The sequence below is a fragment of the Acipenser ruthenus genome, chromosome 6 (genome assembly GCF_902713425.1).
Source record: "Acipenser ruthenus chromosome 6, fAciRut3.2 maternal haplotype, whole genome shotgun sequence".
Taxonomy (NCBI): domain Eukaryota; kingdom Metazoa; phylum Chordata; class Actinopteri; order Acipenseriformes; family Acipenseridae; genus Acipenser; species Acipenser ruthenus.
The window spans coordinates 53,928,905-53,952,948 of NC_081194.1; the positions used below are offsets into that span (position 1 = coordinate 53,928,905).

At 40.8% G+C, this 24,044-nt stretch overlaps 1 protein-coding gene across 2 annotated transcripts in view; it reads right to left on the bottom strand.

Moving 5' to 3' along the window:
• Positions 1-622: 622 nt before the first annotated feature.
• LOC117411545 (zinc transporter 6-like) overlaps positions 623-24,044 on the bottom strand; it is a 49,326-nt gene continuing 25,904 nt past the window's right edge. For both annotated transcript variants that reach the window (XM_059025519.1, XM_034019185.3), the window contains exons 11-16: positions 19,492-19,540; positions 14,846-14,965; positions 10,866-10,968; positions 10,188-10,235; positions 8,340-8,408; positions 623-7,008 (exon numbers count right to left, since the gene is read on the bottom strand). In XM_059025519.1, the coding sequence (XP_058881502.1) occupies positions 6,484-7,008; positions 8,340-8,408; positions 10,188-10,235; positions 10,866-10,968; positions 14,846-14,965; positions 19,492-19,540 (914 nt within the window). In that variant the 3' untranslated portion in view covers positions 623-6,483. The remainder of the gene's footprint in view (positions 7,009-8,339; positions 8,409-10,187; positions 10,236-10,865; positions 10,969-14,845; positions 14,966-19,491; positions 19,541-24,044) is intronic.

Genomic DNA, 24,044 nt, shown 5'->3' on the forward strand with positions numbered 1-24,044 from the left:
TGAACGGGTTAAGCACCTTACCTGGCTTTTTGGACCATGTGTTTTAGTGACACTTGGCGGTGGTGCAAGGGAAACTGTGACACATCTGTTGCCTGTCAGTGTCTGCTCCTAAATCATCAGTGGGTATATTTACTCCACAGGGGCACTGTCTGCCACTGAGGCTGATAAGTGGCCAGCATGATGATGTATTCTAATCACAAATTGAAATCCATTATATGATTCTTAATCTGGAAACAGGAGAGGATCAGCCCATTAGAGCATAGGTCTTTAGTGCACTGACCTGAAAAGTACTGCATGCTAATTCCTGACCCGTGGTCTACACTGCAATGGTATTCTGCTTTGTTGGCCCAAAACAAAGCATTGTGTATTTCTATGACATGCATATGTAACAAGGATAACAACTGTACATAAAACACTGTGTGACTCGTGTTTACTGCCCTACTTAAAACTCACTCCTTTAATCCGTACCTAATAAAATAAGGCTGCAAGAAACTGATTTTGTATTTTTTTTTCTTTCTATTGTAGATACACTGTATTTGATTTAATATGCTAAACGGTTACCTAAATAATCCCTTCATTAGGAATCCTGATTTAAAGAAATCATTTTTGATGCCACATGATGTATTGCAAATTATTATTATTTATTTCTTAGCAGACGCCCTTATCCAGGGCGACTTACAATTGATACAAGATATCACATTATTTTTACATACAATTACCCATTTATACAGTTGGGTTTTTACTGGAGCAATCTAAGTAAAGTACCTTGCTCAAGGGTACAGCAGCAGTGTCCCCCATCTGAGATTGAACCCACGACCCTCTGGTCAAGAGTCCAGAGCCCTAACCACTACTCCACACTACTGCCCTAATGCAGAGCTTTTAAGTTGAAACGCTCAATTAAAAACTGTAGACAAGCATTTCACTTTTCTTCCCCTTGACTAATTTCTTTCTAGCTGTAAACACTCTGTCAGAAAAAAGTGAAATAAAAAAATTGAAGGGGGATGTTTAATTTCTAATTATTAAAACTTTTTTTTATTATTTTAATGTTATGTTAATGCATTACTTTTCTTTAACAATATGAAATGCTGAATTGAAATTGCAAGCCCTTTTCTAAGTGTTATGTTTAAAAAGTGCAATACTGGAATTAACTCATTGTTGAAATAACTGTTGATTAATTAAATTGGATTCACTTTTCTGTGGATTGATTCATAGCACAAACTGGATTCATTAATCAATATATCTGTCCTGCGCTCCCCTTGAAATGTCACACTTTTTTTAAAAAATAAATTTAGTCGTTGCCAATTATTTTTTTATTATTTTCTCCCAATTTAGAATGGCCAATTATATTTTTAAGCCTAGCTCACCGCTACCACCCCTGCGCTGACTCGGGATGGCTGTCCTCCGAAGCGTGTGCCGTCAGCCAACTGCTTTTTTTCACACTGTGGACTCACCATGCAGCCACCCAAGAGCTACAGTGTCGGAGGACAACGCAGCTCTTGGGCATCTTACAGGCAAGCCTGCAGGCGCCCGGCCAGACTACAGGGGTGGCTGGTGCGCGGTGAGCCGAGAACACCCTGGTCGACCGAACCCTCACTCCCCCCGGGCGACGCTCGGCCAATTGTGCGCCGCCCCCTGGGAGCTCCAATCCACGGTCAGCTGTGGAACAGCCTGGACTCGAACTTGCGACGTCCAGGCCATAGAGCGCATCCTGCACTCCACGTGGAGCGCCTTTTACTGGATGCGCCACTCGGGAGCCCCCCGAAATGTCACACTTTTAACACCTTACTATCTACAAGGAGGTGTTTCAAGTTTCAAACGCTCGCCAGCCCAGTATGGCAGTTTAAGACATTCAGACATTGATTGATATTTTTTGTCAACATAGTTCAGTACTAATTAGTGCTTCAACTATAGTACTGTGTGTGAGAGCATTTGCAACCCTGAATAAACTTTTTAAATGTGGATTTTTAATTCTTATTTTGTGTGCACCATATGCTCTCATGAAAAGCCTACAATCTTAAAAGAAAAAAAAAAAAATAGTAGTTGAGTTGGTCATTGCTGTAACCACTGACTCCTATGTACAGTAGATGAATATTTTTTGAAGTGCAAGTAAACATGCAACCTATTCCTAATTTAAATACACTACCTTGTAGTCCAGTGTTTTCACACAAAGAGCTCCTGTCAATCATGTTCAATTTAAAACACACTGAAGTCAAGAGGAAAATAAATATATAACTCTCCAGCTAGTAAGACTTCATGGTAAATGAAGTGTGATACATCTGTCAAGTTCAATAAGTAAGAAATACATAGCCCAACAATTGAGGAAGTGACAGTTCTGTTACAGACATTTAACATAAGAAACCGCTGTCAACCGACAGTATCCAATTATCATGAATGAACACATTTTTATGTCTATTGTCCCCAGGGTGTGATCTGTCAAATTTCCAGTGGGGGGGATAAAATACACAAACTACAAAGCGTTAGGATATATATCTGAGGTGGCCAAACTGCGGCTCATGATCTGCATGCAGCTCCCGGACAGTTCCGGCAGGGCTCCCTGTGAAATGCTGGGTGACGCACACTTTGCGACTCGAATGAACTGAAGAAAGAATAATAAACAAAACAAAGAGAGAAAGTAAAAATAAACACAAGTTTATTATGTGTTCTCTGTATTCATTCGTGTTAATTATTCTTTCTTCTCTCCTGTTTCTTTGAGCCTGCATGTTCACTGCAAGGATATTTCGTCACTTGATGACTTTCAACACCGCTCGCTGGCACATGTGTATTTCGATCACCGAGTGAAAGCCGGATATGCAGTTTACAGTGAATTTCATAATTTTGAATGAAGTGCTTGTTTGTTTCGTGGAGACAATGGCATTGAGCAAACCCTCCATGAGTAATAGACGAAAGTATGAGGCTTTAAACCAGACTGGGAGAAAGAGTTCGCTTTCACTGAAAACAGTCGGTAAACCTATGTCTCATCTGCAACAAATCGTACACACACTGTAGTCTGTACAAGGCAAGCAACCTCAAATGTCATTGTGAAACAAATCACAGCACATTTTCACCTGAATATCCTCCTGGATCAGACTTAAGGCAGATGCTGCTTTCGGCGTTCAGTAAAGAAGCTGCTTTACCGACTCAAGCGAGTTTTGTATGGCAGGCATGGAATATCTATCGCTCGTGGCAAACATCCTTATTCAGATAAATTAATCTTTTTATAAAACTGGAGTGTTGGCGCTAGACTAGAGAATGCATGTTTAAATGTTATATTGCAGGTCTAAAATTATTATATTTACATATCTTATGTTTCGTCATGAGCAGGTAGTATAATCCCTTTCTAAATAAATATAGTGCATTTGTCATCCACAAAGCTCTCAACAGTATGTAATACACACAGTAGTCATCCAAAAAAAAAAACAAACAAACACGTATTTTTTTTTTTTTTTTTTTTTTTAAACCCAGCATTCAAACAGCTTGTCAAAAAGAATCCTTACAAAAAATGTGTGCGTCTTTTTATGTGGTGTTTTTGGTGAAATCAGGTCAGTTATTATATTTTGCTTCATGCCTGAATATATTTTATTTAAAGTGCGTAATACATACACTATAAACTGAAACAATGGAAAAACACCAGTGCGTTACATTTAAAGTTTAATACACTAGATCTACAGTACAATACAAATTACACAGAAACTGTGTATCCCTTGTTCTTGTGTATTTTGCTGCCATCAAGAGATAGCCTAACAACTACTGTACTGCACAACAATGCTAGTATTTAAAATGTCTTGCTCGCAAACATTTCATGTTTTATAGTATGTGTCTTGCGACTCTCGACCATATGGAAATTTTGGTATGCGGGTCGTAGGGTCAGGGAGTTTGGCCACCCCTGCTATATATCATAACCCTGCTTCCCTGAAACAGAAATGTTATCCATTATCAACTGGGATATATATCCCTTTACAGCCCGAATTAACAGAGTCGTATGTGAAAGCTGCTTGTATGAGGCCCCTCTGCACAGGCAAGAAGACCCCGCCCCAGAGGGGATTAAATGCCGCGCACACGAGGGCTCAGCGCCAATTTTCTATTCAAGCCCGCTGTGTTGGAATGAACAAAGCAGCCCCGGAAGGTAATGGATAACATTTATATTTCAGGCACCAGGGTTATTATTTATAACTGAACGTTCCCTTTCAAGTATGAAATGTTAGCCATTACCAATTGGGATAGTATACCCAAGCCGTCACAAGTGCAGGACTTGCAGCAGTAGCATAATACCCTAATGCCCTATCTGGGCAGAGTGCTTGGAGCTTCCCCTCCCTGACAGATTGGAAAGGTGGTGGCTGAAAAGCCTCCAACTCCACTACCTGGTTGACCTGGAAAGCAGAGATGCTTTTAGGGAGAAAAGCAGGATTAGTACGGAGTGTGACCTTAGTCCTTAGTTTATTGTGAACTCTATAAACTGTCAACTATGCGTGACAGTAACTAGTTCTAAAGTTATTATGCATGAACAGAGAAACATCTGTTAACAACAACCGTGAAAAATAGGCAAGCTTTAGTAATGGAAAATGCTTGCATTTCACCTATTCGCTTTGCAGTGATTGCTGGTAGGAAGGTTGCCTTCAGGGATAAGTATTTCAGCTCTGCTGAATGCAGTGGCTGGAATGGTGGTGTCGTAAGCACATCAAGCACCACATTAAACAGCCAGTGAGGGACATGGTCCTTCCGAGGTGGACGTAACCTCCGAGCTCTCTTCAAAAATTGTCCCACCACGAAGTGACTCCTAAGGAGCTGAAATAGCTGCCAGGTAGACCCTAAGCGTGTAGGGGGATTTCCCCTTGTTAAAAAGGTCCTGCAAAAATTGCAGTATGGCTGCCATGGGGTCCAACCTACAGGACACACACCGTCTAAAAAATTATCTATTTAAACCTGTACTGGGAACGTGTAGAAGCAGCCCTGGCATTCTGCATGGTTGTAATAACCTCATCCGAGAGATTGCTCAAGGGCCAGACCCACAGATGAAGGCTGGCTGGGTCAGGATGCACAGGTTCCCCCGCGCCTGGTTGAGCAGGTCGCGATGTGCAGGTAGCTCCCAAGGCTTGCTGTCTGGGAGCTGGACCAGTGTAGAGAACCAGGTTCTCCTGTGCCAATTTGGGGCTTTCAGGAATACCCAAACCTGTTCTTGTCTGATCTTCTCTAGGCACAGCAGTAGACAACGCCAGTGATGGGAAGGCATAGAGCTGAACCTTGGGCCGCTCACGGGCCGGGGCGTCTATGCCGAGTGGGTGCCTGCTTTCCAGCAGGGAGAACCAGAGGGGGCAGTGAGTGGATTCCTGGGTCACAAAGAGGTCTACTTTCAGGTGCCAGAATCTTTCCCAGATGAGGTTCATGACTTCCAGGTGAATCTGACACTCCGAACTGTGGGGCCTGCCACTTGAGAGGAGGTCCGCCGCCCAGTTCATCACCCCTGGCAGATGAACTGCCTTTAGGGCCCAGAGCAGAAGCTTGTGAGCGACACAATGACGGTCGGGGGACCGGAGACCACCTTGGTGATTTATATAGGCCTCTACTGCCATGTTGTCTGTGCGAACCAGCACGTGGCTGCTTTTGAGGACCCCGGAAAAATTCTACAGGTGAACTGCCCGCAAGTTCCAAAAGATTGATGTGGAGACCCTCCCATGGAGGTTTCCACACTCCCCACATGTTCCATACAGTGACCAGTCTAAGTACCGATCTGGATGCTCTCGGTACCAAGTGTAAAAACATTGGTACCAACGGCTTGGTGCTCAACACGGCTAGAGGCAAACTGAGGGCCTCAGAGCCAATCGGTACTGGCTCGTGTTCTACAGCTTAACAGAGTTGTGCCCGCTCACTTAGTGGGTGTCCTCCTCCTTTGCAGTTTCACAGGAAGTGTACTGCGAGAGACTTGCCAAAACTTGAGTACAGCTGGAATTTAAACCCAAAATGTCCTTAACTCTTGCAACTTCTGCAGATAATCAGCAATTTATTTTGGGCGAGAGGAAAATCAGCAGATTACGCAGGTTGGAACCAGGTACAGTATGCAACATTTTTCAATGATCTGGGACTACAGTATACAGTACCTGTTACACAGGGTGATTCAACACTGATGCATTAGGGTTTGGAACAATTGTGGTGCCCACTTACCCAGATATGCATGTCTCTCACTCTCCCCTTTCCACTATTGCATTTTTAGGGTAATGCTTTGTTACTACAAAGCCAAAGACCAAAATAAAAGTATTAAAATATATACTTTAGCAACTTAAACTTTCATTAAAAAAAATAATGCATGTTATTCTTGATGCACCGCTTTTCCTGTTGTTCATCCATATTTAAACACTTTTGTCAGTTGACTTTTTTTTTTTTTTTTTTTTTTTTTCAGGGCACTAAGTAAAGTGAGAATACAAAACCTTCTTTATATCCAAGATAATGCTTTTTCCCAAAATTAAATACCACAGAGCTTTCAGTAGCAGATCAAGGTCTATATTGACTGAACTGTCCCTGAGCGTTTGTTCCGTATCTGCCAGGAACGTTGCCAAAACCAGTCCTGAATGCCTGAGCTGTTCCAATTCCCATTCCACTCCCCAGATTACCAAGCCCTTGACTGAACGTACTGCTATATGGAACTGCTCCATAAGCAAGGCCCACACCGTAGGGCCTGGCAGGCTGAGTGCTTGGCAGGATAACAGGGTTGACGTTCCTTCCAGGCGTGTTGAATGAGAATTCAGGAGGCGGGCTGCTGGGTTTGGCTGGGGTTGAGGTTACTGGGTTTAAATCACTGGCGGGTTTCACAGGCGGCACTGCTGGAAGGCTGCTGTACTCAGACAGATTCAGCATGCCTGCTGGAAGGGGTCCAGTAGCCAGGGATGGCCTGATCCAATCATCTTTGAAAATCTGAACGGTTAAAGTAGAAACGACGGTGTACAGGCGATTGGTCACATAGGCAAGCACCATCTGCTCATTGGCATCTCTCCGTATTCGGACATGTACAGAGCCAGCCTGAAAAAAAACACAACAAGGAAAGCAGTGCACATTAAAAGAAAACAAGTAATTAGGCTGTAAATCTAGGTTAACTGATTGTGGATTTAAACCTTTCAGTCTTTACCATTTAAACTAATATAATACACGTTAAAATAAAATATTTACATTTCCAGTTTGAAATGTGTATTTAAATACTCTGGTGTATACAGTAATCCAACAAAATGCAGTTCAATACAATATATGACACATTTTGAAAAGAGAAACGCATACCAGTGGAAACCAAGTGCTATCTATCAGTGATAATAAGAACTGCTGTTTTACCTATAAAGTACTGTATGCATTATTCCCAGCAGTCAATCCTCCCCACAGGAACATTAGATCATGTTTATAGCCAGAGGTCCAATCACATCAAATATTACTAACACTGGAACAAATATCCAAACAAACTTTTTTTTTTTTTTTTTTTTTACATGTATTCAAGGGCAGACCATGTCAGTCTCTGGCACAAATTATAATGAACATAAATGAGAAGTATGTATTACTGCAGGTTTTTGCCTTGCACTGATTAACACCTTGCCACAATTTTTGCGATAATTTTTAAATTAAGTAGTGAAAAAATATTTCTGTCAGTGTGGAATTTTTAAATAAATACAAAACAACAAATAAAGAAGATCGACACAGCTGCTCTTGGTCCCCTATTTACTCTGGCTGTCAAAAAACTTCAACAGAGTAGAGATTAGGATGTGCACACAACACAAACTGACATATAGTTATCTCTACATAAAGTTGCTGTTACTCTTACTCGTAAACAAAGTACCTTTAAAGCATGGGGACTTGTTTCCCTTGAAGATTATCCTTTAGTAGTGAGAACTATGCTGCCTACAGGTCAGAAAACAAGACTTCTGAAACTTCCCCCTAGCATACTTTGAAACGCTTGTAGCAAATGTACAAATGAACCCAAACAAAGGCATTTTTCTCTGCTTACATATCTTGACAGCAAAGGTCTGCTAGATACCTTTGTTCACAGAACAGGACACTACTGTGAAGCCCTTTCTAAATTCACTGTAGCGCAAGTTCCAATAAATGATTAAATCACACGTACTGCTTTTCAGTCACTACAAATACATCAAGCACAATGCATATTGTGTGTGCTTCTTTATAAAGCTAAATAAAACGTTTTCCCTTTACCACTGCTATAGGTTGTGAAATTACAAGTTCTGTATCATGTATGGTAATCCAATTTTAAACATCTGTAAAACTGACTGGTCTTAGCTGTAAAGTTTGTTCAGCCTTCCCACATACTTTTACTTGGAAAAACAGTAGATAAGAAATCAGGCGAATATACATACCAGAGAACCAAACCCAATATTCCAAAAATGTTCATTCCGAATCTCCAAAACACCGTCAAGAGTGGAAACCTACATTAAAAATAAATAAATTAATATATATATATATATATATATATATATATATATATATATATATATATATATATATATATATATATTTTCGGGCTATCACTCAATAAAAAAAAATGGATTGTTTAATTTATGGGCATTAATTGATTAATCAGTAGATTCAAAATCTATAGATTAATCCGTGCACATTTTTAATAATCTAAAAAAAAAAAAAAAGCCCAATGGGAATTTGGTCTTTTTAAAACCATTTTTATTTTAGTAAATGTAACAAATGTTACCTTTCCATCCTGTTGTCCTAATAAAACAGATTTAGGGACCTGAACTCAGCAGCTCAGTTACGCGTACTGTTTAACCACTCTGGGGTAACCCCTAAACAGCAAAATTATTAGCAATGCACAAACACAGAAACAAAAAACACTCCAAGGTTTATAACTAAATCAACAGTTTATTATGTTATTCGGGATAAATGCGACACGCTGGATTTTTACCACAGCTCTGATTACAATGCACCCAAGTAACTTTGTAGACACACGACTGGCAATCATTTAAATCAATGTAGACAAACATTCCAGTTCCAAGTACATATATACATCCGTAGCACACGATCAGCAATCCTTGTACAAAACAAGACAACAATTATGATTTTTTACATAACTTTAAACCTCTTTTTAAACTAGCTTAAAATCAGTGTCCTACAACTTCCGGGGAGAGCGCTCACGCTTCAAATCAGCACATCCCTAAATAGCAGCATTTCTCTCTCTACCCAGAATGCACTTTTAATGCATGATTAAATTGTAAAAAAAAATCTTTAGTTGATTAAATCGGTCTGATAATTCAACTAGAGTTGATCACAGATTACTTTTTTTTTACAATTTAAATCGTGCAGAATTTATTTTTTTTTATATAAAATAAAATCAACCAATAGAAGATCTGCATTTTCCCCGCAGCAGTCCAATCATAAGCAGCTCAGCTGTCTTGTGTTTTCAGGTATGTGACTGACACAGGCCCGAAAGAACGGTTGCTCTGTGAAAATGCGTTACATTTACTAAAATAAAAATAATAATAAAAATGCTTTTAAAAAGACCAAATTCCCATTGGTCTTATTATTTTTTAAATTCCATTATTTTTTAGTATTACTATGCAGATCAACCGCTATAAGATAATTACCTTTATTAAAAATGTGCACAGATTAATCTAGCGATTAATCATCTAATGCCCATAAATTAACTGTTCAAAATTTAATTCGAGTGACAGCCCTAATATATATATATATATATATATATATATATATATATGCACACACACAGTCATCAAACAATACCAAACTTTTTTTTCTTTTTTAATATTTAAAGTCGCAATAAAAAAGGGCCTTGCAATTTTATATTAACAGCACAGTAACATCGGAAACAACGCGTATATGGAGTTTCTGTATACACAGCTATCCAAAGTCACAAATTAAGGTGGATTCTTCAACTAATTACTTATTTTTTTAAGATACTTTCTTTATACAGGACACATCTATTCGATCAAATCCTTTCTTATTACTTGTTTTCAGAGTTTAGAAGCAGAAGTGATTTCAATGAGCCAGATAGCCTGGGGATCATTGTACCGGGTCATAATTATACCTATATTAGAAGTAAACCGAGACACTCAAGTTAACACCTCTGTCCAATGTCATGGGATCTTTAATGTCTACAGACATAACACTTAAAAAAAATTAATAAATCATTTTAACGCTTCAATAAATCTATACTTTTTTTCAATAATAATTTCACATACCTCTCTCAGTAGTTTATCCAGCTGACCAATAACATGAGCTGGTGTTGTCTGAAAGGAAAACAAACCCATTAAGCAATAATATAGAACAGAATTTGCATCTAAGATTAAAGGTATGTCAGGAGAGATCTGCACATGAGTAACAATTTGTCTGAAGTAGTTGACCTCCATATGGAAAACTCTTAAATAGCAAGGGCAGTATTTTACTGGACATCTGGTGTGCCTTAACTCATTTACTCCAGGCTGTTTTTTTTTTTTTTTTTTTAATAATTCTGTATTGTTTGGAAGGCTCATTATAGTGTGATTTTCAGATATGTTATGGAGGAAAGTATGACAAATCAGATGGTGTATAGGAATTGTTTCAGAGATTTTATATTTTAGCCTCATAGTGTACATCTGTCCATTGTACTACATTGTCCAGGAGAATGTGATGGCGCACATACTTTTTTTTTTTTTTTTTAATACAGAATTCACCATGACCCAATGATTAATTAAAATGGATATGTGAAAAAAAATGAACCGATAGTGTGGTTAATCCAGGTCATAGTAAAACCTGGAATGGATGAAACTGCTATGCAGTCTTTTTTCCATCACTGCTGTTCTAAATCCGGTACAAAATCTATATTTAGAAGTCTACTGTCAATATGTATGACACATATTTGTGTGATAAAGTATTCTTACCTGAAGCAGCACTTTTCCACTGTAGACACTCATAGGGTACATGGTGCCAAAAGTCATTAATGCAATGGCAATAGCTGAAGCAGTGTCCACTGCGAAAAAGTTACTGCAAGCAAAACAACAAGTTCATTTGTATGTCCGAGATCAGACCTGCATCGACTTATAATTCCAAACTGAGTATATTTAGACATATTTAAAATGAAATGTATTTATTAAAACATTAAACCAGAAAAACTTCTTGGGATGCAACAATCCTACATTAAAAACATGATTATACTCTTGAAAACAAATACCTATAAAGAAAACATTAGGTTTTTATCATAACCCCAGTTCCCTGAAATAGAAATGTAACCATTATTGTATGGGTACTCATCTCCTAGACTTCTATCAAAGCTGCTCGCAGAGCCTGTGACAGTCATTGCCAGTCTCTGAGGGCATAAAATGACTACGCTCACAGACCTCCGCATTTGTCCTTCAAGCCTGCTGCAATCATGGACGCAGTGACCTTGAAGGTTAATGGTTACATTTCTATTTCAGGGAACCAGGATTATGATAATAACCCAACGTTCTCTTTTAAGTACGAAATGTAACCATTACAGTATGGGTGAGAGTACCACAGCTGTTACAAGGGCAAGAATGCAGAACGACTGGAATGCTACAAGGCTAAGTCAAGAGGCTGCCTTGTGCGTAACCATACGGAACCCCAGTAACAAGTAGCTAGGCCTAAAAATTGAGGGAGAAACTCACCTCTATGTCTGAAAGACGCACCACTTGTACCCGTACTGGGAATGCGTGGATGCTGCTCTGGCATTTTGTAGGGTGTCAATAACCCTATTGGACAGACCGAGGATGGCTCAAATGCAGCCGTTCAGGGGCCAGACCTAGTGCTGCAGGCTCGATGGGTCGGGATGCCATAAAATACCCCCGTGCATGACTGAGCAGGTCGCGGTGCTTGGGAAGTCTCCGAGGCTGGCCGATCAGGAGCTGCATCAGGGGGCTACTAGGAGCACCTTGGCCCAGCCTCATTTTTTTCCCAGAGACAGCTGGAGCAGAGCATAACAGTTGCCTCAGCCACTGGTGTGCCAAGGCATCTACTGCCAGGGGGTCTCCACCTCCTGTTATGGAGAACCAGAGAGAACAGTGGGTTGATTCCTGGGAGGCAAAAAGATATATCTCTGCTCTCCTGAACCTCTCCCAAATGAGGTTCACCACCTCAACGCTGGAACTCTCCTTGAGAGGTGATCCGCCACCCAGTTTGTCACCCTGGGCAGATGTACTCCCTGCAGTGAGAGGAGGTTCTCGTGTGCCTAGAGCAAAGCTTGTGGGCCACGTGATTAGATGGAGACTGGGCGACTTGAGGCTGCCCTGGTGGTTGATGTAAGCCACCACTGTTGTGTTATCTGTATGGACAAGCACATGTCTCCCTCAAACCTCCTGCAAAAAATTCTGCAAGGCCAGGTAAACTGACAGCAACTCCAAAGCATTGATATGGAGACACTGCCAAGCGGGGTTGTACACATCTTGCTCCCCCTGCCATTCCACACAGCGCCCCAGCCCAGGCTGGACACGTCCGTGGTGACGACCTCCCTTCTGGTGACATTGCCCAGCTCTACATCAGGCAAGCTGTTTCCACCAAGAGAGTGCCTTTAGACAGTGATGTGACACTGTCAATAGGCGGTCGCGGTTCAACATGGGCTAAAAAGCCCTGGTGTTGAACCTGGCCTGCAGAGGGTGCATGCACAGGAGACCCAACGAAGGGTCTGGGAAGCTGCTGCCACCAAGCTCAGAAGTCTATGGCACGCCACTACCGTGAGCGCTCTGTTGAGCTGAAAGAGCTCTAAACAAGCGGCTATTCTCTGCACTCTGTCGTCCGACAGAGTGGACAGTATGGACCTGGAGTCCAAGCACACTCTTAGATAGGAGGCTGTCTGAGAAGGCGTGAGCTGGCTAATTGCATGATTCACCGTAAGGCCCAACCTTTAAAGGTGGCCAGTGACAGGTTCCGTGTGGGTCTCTGGCTCATTTGTGCCCAGTCTCCAGCACCGGCAGTCCATGGACAGGAGCCTGTACCAAGGCGGCAACTGAAGCCTCCACCGGTGGAAAATGGGCCAGGCCCAGCTTCTCTACATCATGCAACCTATATAGGGCATCCATCGACTGGGAAACAGCAAGAGCTGTAGCCTGATGATTCCAGGATGACTGGATTTTAAAAAGAAAATCCGGGTGCACTGGGGGGGGGACCCGGGAGAGATGGTAGGCTCATCATCAACGATGGACAGCCTTGTTTCTCCTTCCATAGGACAGGGCACTTGCAGAATTGCAGGGGGCCTTGACCAGTGGTAGAAGCTCTGCCGACAGGGAGAGCTTAACCACAGGAGATGTGCCATCAAACTCCACATCCTCAGATGGGAACGCCAGCTCCTGTTCGTCCACCTCATCAGAAGCAGTGATGGACAGTGTGTCCTCCTGTGGCTAATCTGCGCATTTAGCCCCCTGGGGCCCCAAGGGGACAGACGAGGCAGGCGGTGCCGAATGTTCACATCAGTAATTCTGCTAGAACTGCACAGCCGCCCAGAGCTTTTAAATCTGCATCCGATCATTTAGAACAGCGACGCTTCTTCCTCGGGGGGGGGGGGGGGGGGGGGGGGGAAGAAGCAGAGGAAGATGAGGAAGAGCGTGAATACGGTTCCCTGCGTAGGCTACCTTCCCAGGTGCATCGTCTGGCCTCCCTTGGCACAGAGCCATGGGGTGAGGATGCAACCACTTCTCTAACAGAGGGTTATGGGGAAGAGCGCTGTGCAGGGGTGAGAGACGCAGAGCTCTGAAGAAATGCTGGAGAGACGTTTCTCCAGCATGCGCTTAGAGAAATGTGCACAAAACTGGCAGAAACTGCGGTTCACCAGCGCCTCCTTGCCGTGCTCTGGCCCCAGGCAGGAAGAGCATCTGCCGTGCTTGTCCTCAACAGGCAGACTGGCCTTGCATGTCTTGCAGGGATAAAACCCAGGCATGATGCCTGATGCAAGAAGCAAGTAACGCAGAGTACAGTATACAGATGTACAGGTGCTGCCTCAGTCTGCTTATAGATAGCATCCAGGCAGGTGAAGACCCTTACAAGACTGGTTTAGTATCAGACAAGGGGTGTAAGCACTGTTCAGTAGCGGGCTGTGTAGGACCATGTAGAAACCGGGTCGGTACCGGTTCGGTGACTTTAGCACCAGGTCGGTACGGTACCAGGTCAGTTCGGGGACTTTAGCACCAGTTCAGTAAGGTACTGTCGGAACCAGGACGGTACTGGGTCAGTTCGGTATCAGTTCAGTGACTTTAGCACCGGGTCAGTACAGTACAGGCATGGTACTGGGTCGGTTCAGTACCGGTTTGGTACAGTACGGGCATGGTAAAATAAATGCAAACTATATAGCAGATAGAGGTAACAAGCACTTATCTGAACAAGGCTCGTCCGTCAAGTCAGTCTTGAAAGGAAGAATGGGTCAGAGGTCTGTGAGCGCAGTGCTTTTGTGCCCTCGGGGGGGGGACCATGACTGCGTCACAGGCTCTGAGAACAGCTTTGATATATCTTATACAGGTTTCGGGGTCTTTAGGAGGTAAATACCCATATGGTAATGGTTACATTTCGTACTTGAAAAGGGAACACTTGGTTTATATAAAGGAATTTCATAATGTGATTATGGATATTAATAAATCAGCTTTATAACAGTTTAAATTGCAACTTGTATTTTTATTTATAAATTGCTCTTGTATTTGTATTACAAATACTAAATGGGTTTAAAAAAATGTGAGTTTTAATGAATTACAAAATAAGTCTATAAACTCATTACAGTAGAAATCCTGTGAACTTATCTTGTGCCAGTACAGTGCTCAGGATTACCGTATTAAGAAACTGCTGCTTCATATGTACAGCGTGACAAACACAACCTCTGTTCGCCAACATAAACAAACGGTTCCATACATTTGAATCCACGTACTTCATTTCAATTAGCATGTATGTGATACAGAGAGCCACTGCCCCTGCCAGGTCTATCAACACAAAGGGATTCATGCGTGGTAACAGAATGCTGCTCAGGCCCGGTATTATGCCACACAAACTGCAAGACAAATTAAAAAGGTGTCATTAATACAAAACATCATTACTAAAACTGGGTTACATTTATTTGCTTTCTCAGTATAACTGTCTATTAAATCATTATTGTTTTTGCAGAGAGGAAGGAGCCTGTTTTCCAAATTTTACAGCATACTTTTGACAGACATTTCACATAAAAAGAGACTGTTAGTGTACTTGTTTACATTGTAATTTCTATTAGGGGTGGATAGGTATTGGGACTGAGGATCTGTAAAATATTGCAATACTGAAGATAATATTGCGATATGAATTGCGATACATATTGGAATTCAACACTGAATGATAAAGATATTCAGAATATAGTGTAAAATTACATTGTCCAGAACTGTCAGCAGATAGTCTTTAAAAATAAATGTAAAAATAAATTACAATTGTGATACAGTTCTTAAATTGTTGATGAATACAAAATAACTGAGCGTTTGTGTAATTGTAAATCTTATTGGATGCAGAGCTCCAGAAAAAAGAAGATGTGGGGGAGGACGTGATACACTATACTGGGCATCGTGGTGATTGAAGTTCTGCACTGCATAATTGAATGGTATAGAACAAAAACATGCATGATAAAAATAGCCAAAAAATAGCCAACCCACCAAAGACAACATTTACCCGCTAGATTCTTTCAAAACAAGCCAAGTTTACCTGGATAAATGCCAATCTGGCAGCACTGATCAAAGGGGAGTAGCCTAAAGGTCGCATGCGAGACGCATGCATTACCTATTAACTGGTACCGGTATTGTTCAAATACCGGTTATTGTATTGCCTGATGAATATCGCAATATACCGGTATATCGGTATCACGCACCCTTAATTTCTATACAGGTACAGTATATGCTCTGGTCTCTGCAAGACTGCCCTTCTGTGCATTTTAGTGGTCTAACATGTATGCGCTGATTGACAACAAATGCACTGATAAGGATACAGGATTGCATCACCACTAGAGATTATTGAGATTCTGTCACAGTACAAATGTGATAGCATTTATTGCGATATATTTTCCTGGATGGCTAAATACAATAGGTTAAAATTGATTTGTTTTTGTTTAACCTTTTTATTTTGGCTCTGTGTGTTTTGTTGTTACTTTTTGATTTATAAAATAAACCTGCAGTCCTTAAGTCCTAAGTCTCCTTATCTGCCTCCTGACTACCTTAGCCGGCCACTCTACCACAGTTAGAAAGCCGAGTAAACTTATTAAGTCTTCCGTTTGTTGTAACTGCAATGCTATAACAATACACGTGACTTTGAGACTGGATAAAGTAGGACAGTCAGACAAAAAAAAAAAAAAATAAAAATAAAAAAAAAGTTTCTCAACAGGTTTGAAATTGCGCGTTGTTAAAAGCAATGCTAAAAAACAGTACGTGACTGGAGATGAAACAAAGACAAAACTTAAACTGGCTAAAGAAAAGCGAGCTGACATAGGAGGAAACATTTTGTTTGAATGGAATACTTGGAATAACTTTAATACATACTGTTACTTGTTCTACATGTCAGTGCAACGCAGTGGTACACTTGTAAAGTATCTGTATGGTTATGGTTCTGATTAACAAAATGAATGTATTTGTACAGCTGGAAATGTAATGCAATTGTACTGCATCATATGCAACAGTAAAATGTTTTGTTTACTGGTTATTAGATGGTGCACGGTTTAGTTCATTGTTTTTTTGCTTTTTTAATTGATGCAAGCAGCACTGTCATAATACCATAATTATAAAAAAAAGGTATCTTAAAACAAAAAAGTGCAGCCTATACCACGATTTTTACGGTACCAAACACAAATGAAAGAAAAAGGCACAAGGGCCAAAACAAAAGGTTAAACAAAACAAATCAAATGTAGGCTGGATATTAGCCTTCACTACCATGTTGATCAACAATACAAAAATCAACGCACAAAACACATGTGGCCACTCCTCAACTACTTAATTGGAGAATGGCCACACCTGTGATTGCTGACGGCTAGATTTAACCCCATCCCTGCCAATCTTACATCCCCCCCCCCTCCGCACACACTATTTTCAGCAGCATACATCCCCCCTTGTGTAATGCACACATGGCTGCAATCAGCCACCTCCCTCCTTAAAAGGGGTGGGTTGGCGGTCGGGTTGGTCGGGGTTGTGGTGGAGGTGGTCCCCATACCTCCTCCTTCGGCTGGGGGGGGGGGGGGGTGGGGGGTTCTTGGGCCTTGCTCTCGGCGCGGGGCACTCCGGCAGTGGCAGATGCGTGAGGCACTCCAGCATTGACGACACTGTCAGCAGCGTGGGGCACTCCAGCAGTGGCGAGAATGGCAGCTGCGATGCTGGGTACTCTGGCAGTGCAGAGCCCTCTGGACGTGGACGTGCGGCTGGCTTTCACCGTGCTCCCCTCAGCGCAGGTGTAGCAGCTGCTGAGGTTGGCCCGGCAGTTGCCCTGCTGACTCTGGAGCCAGGGAAGCTCCTCCCCTTCCGACTCTGAAGACGACAGCGGCTCCTACCCCTTTGGCACCTGAGACGGCAGCGGCTCCTCCTTTTGCATTGGAGACGGCAATGGCCCCACCCACTTTGGCACTGGAGACAACAGAGGATCCTCCCCTTCCATCTCTGAGACGGCAGTGGCTCCTCCCTCTGGCATTCGGGCAGGCAGCACCTCCCTCTCTGGCACTCGGGCAGGCAGCACCTCCCTCTCTGGTGCTGGAGATGGCACCGGCTCCTTTGCTCGCCTCTGGGAACGGCTGCTCCTCCCCTTCTTTCATTTTGGGGCATGCAGTCCGGTCTTCTTCAGCCTTTGGGCAGACAGGCCTTTAGGCGGAGCCACTCTTCCAGGGACTCCACCTCATCCTTCACGTACGCCATCACAAAACGGGGGTCTTCAATCCCACTGGTATACTATTGTGGCACTTGTACAGTAGTTTAATAGGCACATCGGCGCATACACCCTTTTTGCAGCCCCCAAAACATGCCTAGAAAATCGACTTATACCAAATTTTTTACGGAACTTGCTGCTTGATAATTCAAGTGGATATCTACTTACACAGCTGTCTTAAAACTCTGTTCTCTGATTTAAATTGCTTTTCTTTCATAGCAAAAACACCACATTATTTTTGATAAATAAAAAAGATTTCAAAACGCCAGTGCACACAACTAATCAACTGAATAAAGACAGTACAGAGAGATCCTTTTTTATTATTGTTTTAATACTACTCAGGTAACAGGATATAAATTATTATTCTAGCTCTACACTGGAAAGCATGTGCCATAATGCTTCTACTTCAGGTCAAGCCTTTTCTGTAAGTACATTTGTCGTAATCTATTTTTCAGTACATTAGGCAGTAAAAGTATTAAGAACTCACTGTATTTTAATCTGTGTGGTTTGAGACTGAAAATGTTGGATTACCAGAATAGAAACAAACACAGGATTTAATGTCCAGACTATAATACGGAAAGGAGTTCTCAATTTAAGAGTTATATAATAATAGGGCTGCAATGAAAGGTACTATTTGACCTTCAAAGGTTCGAAACACATTACAGAAGGAAGTTTCGAACCTTCGATGGTACAAATTTGCATAATTTACTGGGGACATCACCATAGCTACTAGTTTATATTTTATTGAAAATCCTAATTTTACAGGTAAGCCATATAAATGGAATACAACATTCAAATGTAGTTTAAAAATATGTTATATAGAACAGTAATAATGTTTTTATAATGTAAATAATGTATTACTTGTATTGTAACACTTGAAATGTATTTGCTTACGATTGTAAGTCGCCCTGGATAAGGGCGTCTGCTAAGAAATAAATAATAATAATAATAATAATAATAGTAAAAAAAATACACGTTGTTTACGTACACATAATTCATACTGCTTGCGATATACTGTATACAGTACATTTGCATTTCAGCAGCACCAACTGCTGCGGACTTAGGCAAAACAAAGCTTTATTTAACAGTCACCGTTCCTCAGTTGCTCAGTTTTCGAAATTAGAATTATTAGTGTTAGCGCATAGTTTGTATGTTTCAAACATATTCTACCATAGCACTTCTCTTACACTGTCTTGTACACGAGGTATTCAGTATATACACCCTGCTCCATACATGGCAGCGGTGCCATATACAGCAGAGCTGCTACGTATAACGATTTCGTAGTGGATTTTAATACAACAACCTTTGTTTAAGTAATATGCATTATACAAATCAAAAGATTGAATTTTGCATGCAAGTGACATTTAATGTGTGATTTATAGTATTCACACATTGTCAAATGGTTTCTGTTAACAGAGGAAAGAAAATAAAAACACAGTGTGTGAATGCTGCCTGATGAACCTTCGAAGCCCTATAATATAATGATAAATATAAAGATGTTTGATCTTTCACGTTCATCTCAACTTTCCTGTGCTTAGTTTTACACTTTAAGCTTTAAGGAACCCGATTTACTTCAAATATTAGGAATTAAAGTGAAAGCTCATGTGCCAATGGAATGGGAAATGAATATGCCTATTAATTATTGATGGGAAAGCTTACCTTCGGCTGAGATCTGCTACATGTTCTTGGAGCCAACTGGTGCTGGCAGCTGGAGAGGAACAGAAGGCACATGTTAAATATCCACCTTAAAAAAAAAAGAACATTCTTATGTTCTCACTAAATTACATATGTAACTATAAGGGTTGTTATTGTCACAGCTGTAATTGTAGTCTTTGTGCTTTTTGACCACCGGGCAGAATCTACAAACAGTATTGGTTACACTACCAGATGACCAAAATAATATGCTTTTAGTATTTGCACTACCATCCGTGTTAGTTCACAATAACTATGTATTAATTAAATAGCCAGCATTTAAACTAAGAAGGAAACTTTTTTTCTGTTTAGAATTACATAATGCATTACGATTGGGTGCTTAGTTTTAAGCCTGCAGTCCCTAAACATAGTCTTTTTATGTTTTGTTTTTAAGAAGGTTATTCAAATGACCACATTTAGGTTTATTTTAATGATCTTAATACCACCACCACCCTAAAATGCATATACCTGCATTTAGTAATGGTAAGAAGTGTGTCAGTAATTCAGCCCTGGGGGGAAATCCAGCTGGATTAATATAGTGTTAAAAATGCAGTGGTAGTGATAGAGTCAGACCCCGTTGACTGCTCTGTGATTACAAACATTGAATGACATAAGAATTCCAATTTCAGACTAAATCAGTGCCCCTTGAAATAAAACAACATTCATTTAAATGTACATTTATTTTGACTACATATTCTCAAATAATTAGAACAGACCTATAAAAAGTGTGTTTTTCAAAGTGTTAATACCAAGTAAATATCTTCTAATAATACATTCCGGATTTGCCTCATTGTTTGTAAGCAACATCTTCCACAAATAGAAAATCTTCACCGTAACCTGGGCAAAACAGCGTTTTACAGTCACCATCACTCCTCCTGACCTTAATGGCTGTGGCACCCAGGGCCGGCGCAAGGATTTTTGCTGCCCAAGGCAAACGAAATTTTGCCGCCCTCCCTTTTCACTCTTTTTTTTAAATGTGTGGGTGTGTATCTATATACAGTGCCTATAGAAAGTCTACACCCCCTTGAACTTTTTTCACATTTTGTTGCCTCAGAGTTTCATGCATTTAAATGAGGATTTGTTCCACTTATGTACACACCATACTCCACACTGTCAAGGAGAAAAAAGGTTTTATTGAGAAAAAGATTATATATTAAAAATACAAAACTGAAAGATCATAATTGGATAAGTCTCCACCCCCCTGAGTTAATACTTGGTGGAAGCACCTTTGGCAGCCATTACAGCTGTGAGTCTGTTGGGATAGGTCTCTATCAACTTTGCACACCTAGATTTGGCAATATTTGACCATTCTTCTTTACAAAACTGTTCAAGCTGTGTCAAGTTCCTTGGGGAGCGTTGATGGACAGCAATCTTCAAGTAATGTCACAAATTTTCGATTGGATTTTGTTCCTTATTCCAAAGTAAAATGTTATTACTCTGTAAATAAAGAAATGTATGCACTCTATTTCAGTGGTTTCTTCCTCGCTTTCACATTCATTCTCGATTGATAACACGACCAGACCACTCTTTCTTGGGACATAGTGCTTCTCAGATAGTTTTTAATGAGCTTCAGTTTTGAGAAGGAGCGCTCACAACATGACACTGGTAAGAAAAAGCATGAATGCAGTGCAGATATCGGGAAAACTTGGAGAGAAAGTAATTTTCAACCATTAAAACTAAAGCTATTTCCAGTATTGTTGAAATCTTAGCGAGTTCACATTTGATACATGATCAGAATGAAATAAATTGGCCAGGTAGAGAGGGTGACAAGCTGACAATCTGTTAGTCTGGACAAGTCTTGTGTCTCCGCAATGGTCGGTAGTAGATATTTTAAATCTGATTTTTTTATTTGAAATCCTCATAAAATTCTGCATTTTTTATAGCTAACTTAGAAAGAGTTATTATTAAAACATTTTGTATTTCTTTTTGGGTGGTCAAGGTGGTCTTATATATAATAAATAAATAAATAAATAAATTCCACATCAAAAAACATTATAACATTGGAAACAGCTACTTAATGCCTTATTGTGGATATATTGGGTTTTAATTTCTGATTTACGGTTGTGAAACTACAAAGGATGTAACACAAAGTGGTCATACCCACGTCCATGTATGGTAATTTTAATACGACACTATAGGTAATTTTAATACGACACTAAAACCAAAGTTACTATGATAGGCTACTTGGCGGTGTGTGCTGGCTAGTGGAAAGGTGCCGGCTAGTCCTTTAACTCATTTGTCATAATTCATTAGGCCTACTGTTTTATTTTATTAATATTTTGAACTGAAATTAAAAAACATGGTTCACTGGTGGCTACACCCGGAGTATAATTCTACCACCCAAGTAGTGGAAATCCTAGGTATGGACCGTTTTTTACGAGCTATGCGTGCAATGCTCCGAAAGTGGGTGGTGCAGGGAGACCCGGCTAACACTCGTCGAGCGACAACGTTAATTACTACGACACCTGTAAAGTGCAGCTAGACTGCTGCGGCCAGGTGTGTTAACTCTGAGTGGGCGTAGTCCCCAAGCTACCTCACTCGGTATCACTGGGGAGGGATTATCCAGGGTTTGATACACTGATATCTATTGAAGGGGAATCGAGGAACCCTGACCAATCACGTGTGGTGGACAAGATGAGCCTATGGCAAACTTTCCAATTTTCCGATACAGAAGTGATTTCCAGTCAAGCGAAGCGAAAGAAAACTAAACAGGAAAGGCGACCCGACAAATACAGAGGGACCCCAGAACCCGTGTTAGTGGGGGGAACCCTCAAATGTGTACAAAAGGGAGTGGCTACTCAGTGTAGTGGGGAGGGGATAGCTATGGGGAGGGGATAGCTATGGAGATGGGGGAGACGGAGGTTAACCCCTCACAGAGGGAAGAAGAAAATCTCCTCTAACAATGGGGTGGGACCAGTGTACAATTTGGCCAGGAACAAGCCAGTGATCCCATCCTATTTAATGTAAAGAGAAAAGTGGTTGAAATAAATGGTGTGCCGGTGGAGGGACCTAATAAAAACCAGTATGAATACTGTCATAAAAACAGATTTGTTGTAAATCAAAAAAGCTTTTTACTTTATAAGAAGACTTCATGGCCACCAACTTTACAGCAAGTCATATCGTTACTGTTTTAAAAGCCATAGTCGTGGTGTAATATTTGTTGTTGAATGTTAACTTTGTGCTTTGATATGAAATAGGCTTTTCCAAAAGGAGTATCCTAATTTGCACGAGCATCTTAATGTGCGACTATGTATGGTAACAAAGTTTTGAAGAAGCCTGTTGTCTTCTTTTAAATAATGCTGGTTTGGATTACAGGGAAAGGAAGTAAATGAGATATTATTCATTTTAGAGTGATTTTTTTCTTTATTTATGTTTGAACTGGAAATCGGGAATAGACTTTACATGGAAGGTATTTAGTTTCAATAGCGTATGTTTGGAATTATGATATTTGTGGAGATGGTCGGGTCGGATCGGGTATGCAAATATTTCAAAGGTCTCGGATTTGTTTGGTCAGGTCGGGTTTAGATTGGATTTTACATTTTTGTTACAAATGACAGTTCGATGTTGTGTGCTTGAATGGAATTACTAGTTTTGTGAAATCTCTCCAGAATGTTATTCCACAAGCCTGTGGGTTAAAGCGAAAGGCAGATTGAAGTTACCTTGATCGTTGATTGGCGATGTGGGTAGACTGGGTCCGACGTCTTGTTCTGTACTACTTTCTAATTCTTCAGGCCCATTATTTGGAACAGTAGCGCCGCCAAAACTCTCATTGACCATTTGTTCAGGTTCATTTGTTGTTGTCGTTACTTCATTTTTATAGGATTTAAACCAAAATTTGACACTCAGAATGTTTTCCAGCAGGCAATTTTCACTAGCTTGCTTTTCCTTTAGTTTTTTTTCATTTCACTGCACCACTAAGTTTTTCTATTTTTTCTGTATTAGTCTCTCTCTCTCGCCGTCCTCCAGCATGCACGTGACCAATAAGAGACGCAAGCGTTTAGCTAGCGCGATCACAGGGCAAGTGGATTGGATTTTAAACTGCAAAATAGCACTTTTTATTTATGTATTTATTTTAACCAGGCTGCGGGCCCCCTCGGCAGCTCAGGGCCCTGGACAAATGTCCCGGTTACCCCCCTTAAATCCGGCCCTGGAGTAAGTTAATGAGATTGTGAATAAAAGTAGAATTACATGTACCCGTTTGTCTCATATATGCAGTATTCTGCCTTTGCTTTATCCTATTCGTTAAAGAATTAAAACGCAGTACAAAAAGCAAAAATCTTGAATTGAAGCTGAACTTTTATTCAAAATCAATCTGACATGAATTGTTTCAAAGTGAACCAAATCTTAATCCAACATGCAAGAATCCCAAACTGAGCTTTTATTCCAAATCAACCAGACATGAAAAGTTAATCAGATCCTCAAGTTTTTTTTTGTTGATGCTGTCGTTTTTTCTTAAAATCAATTTTGCTTTGCCGCATGGTTGCTGAACAAGCCAAAAAACAGAGTGCTTTTTGACAACC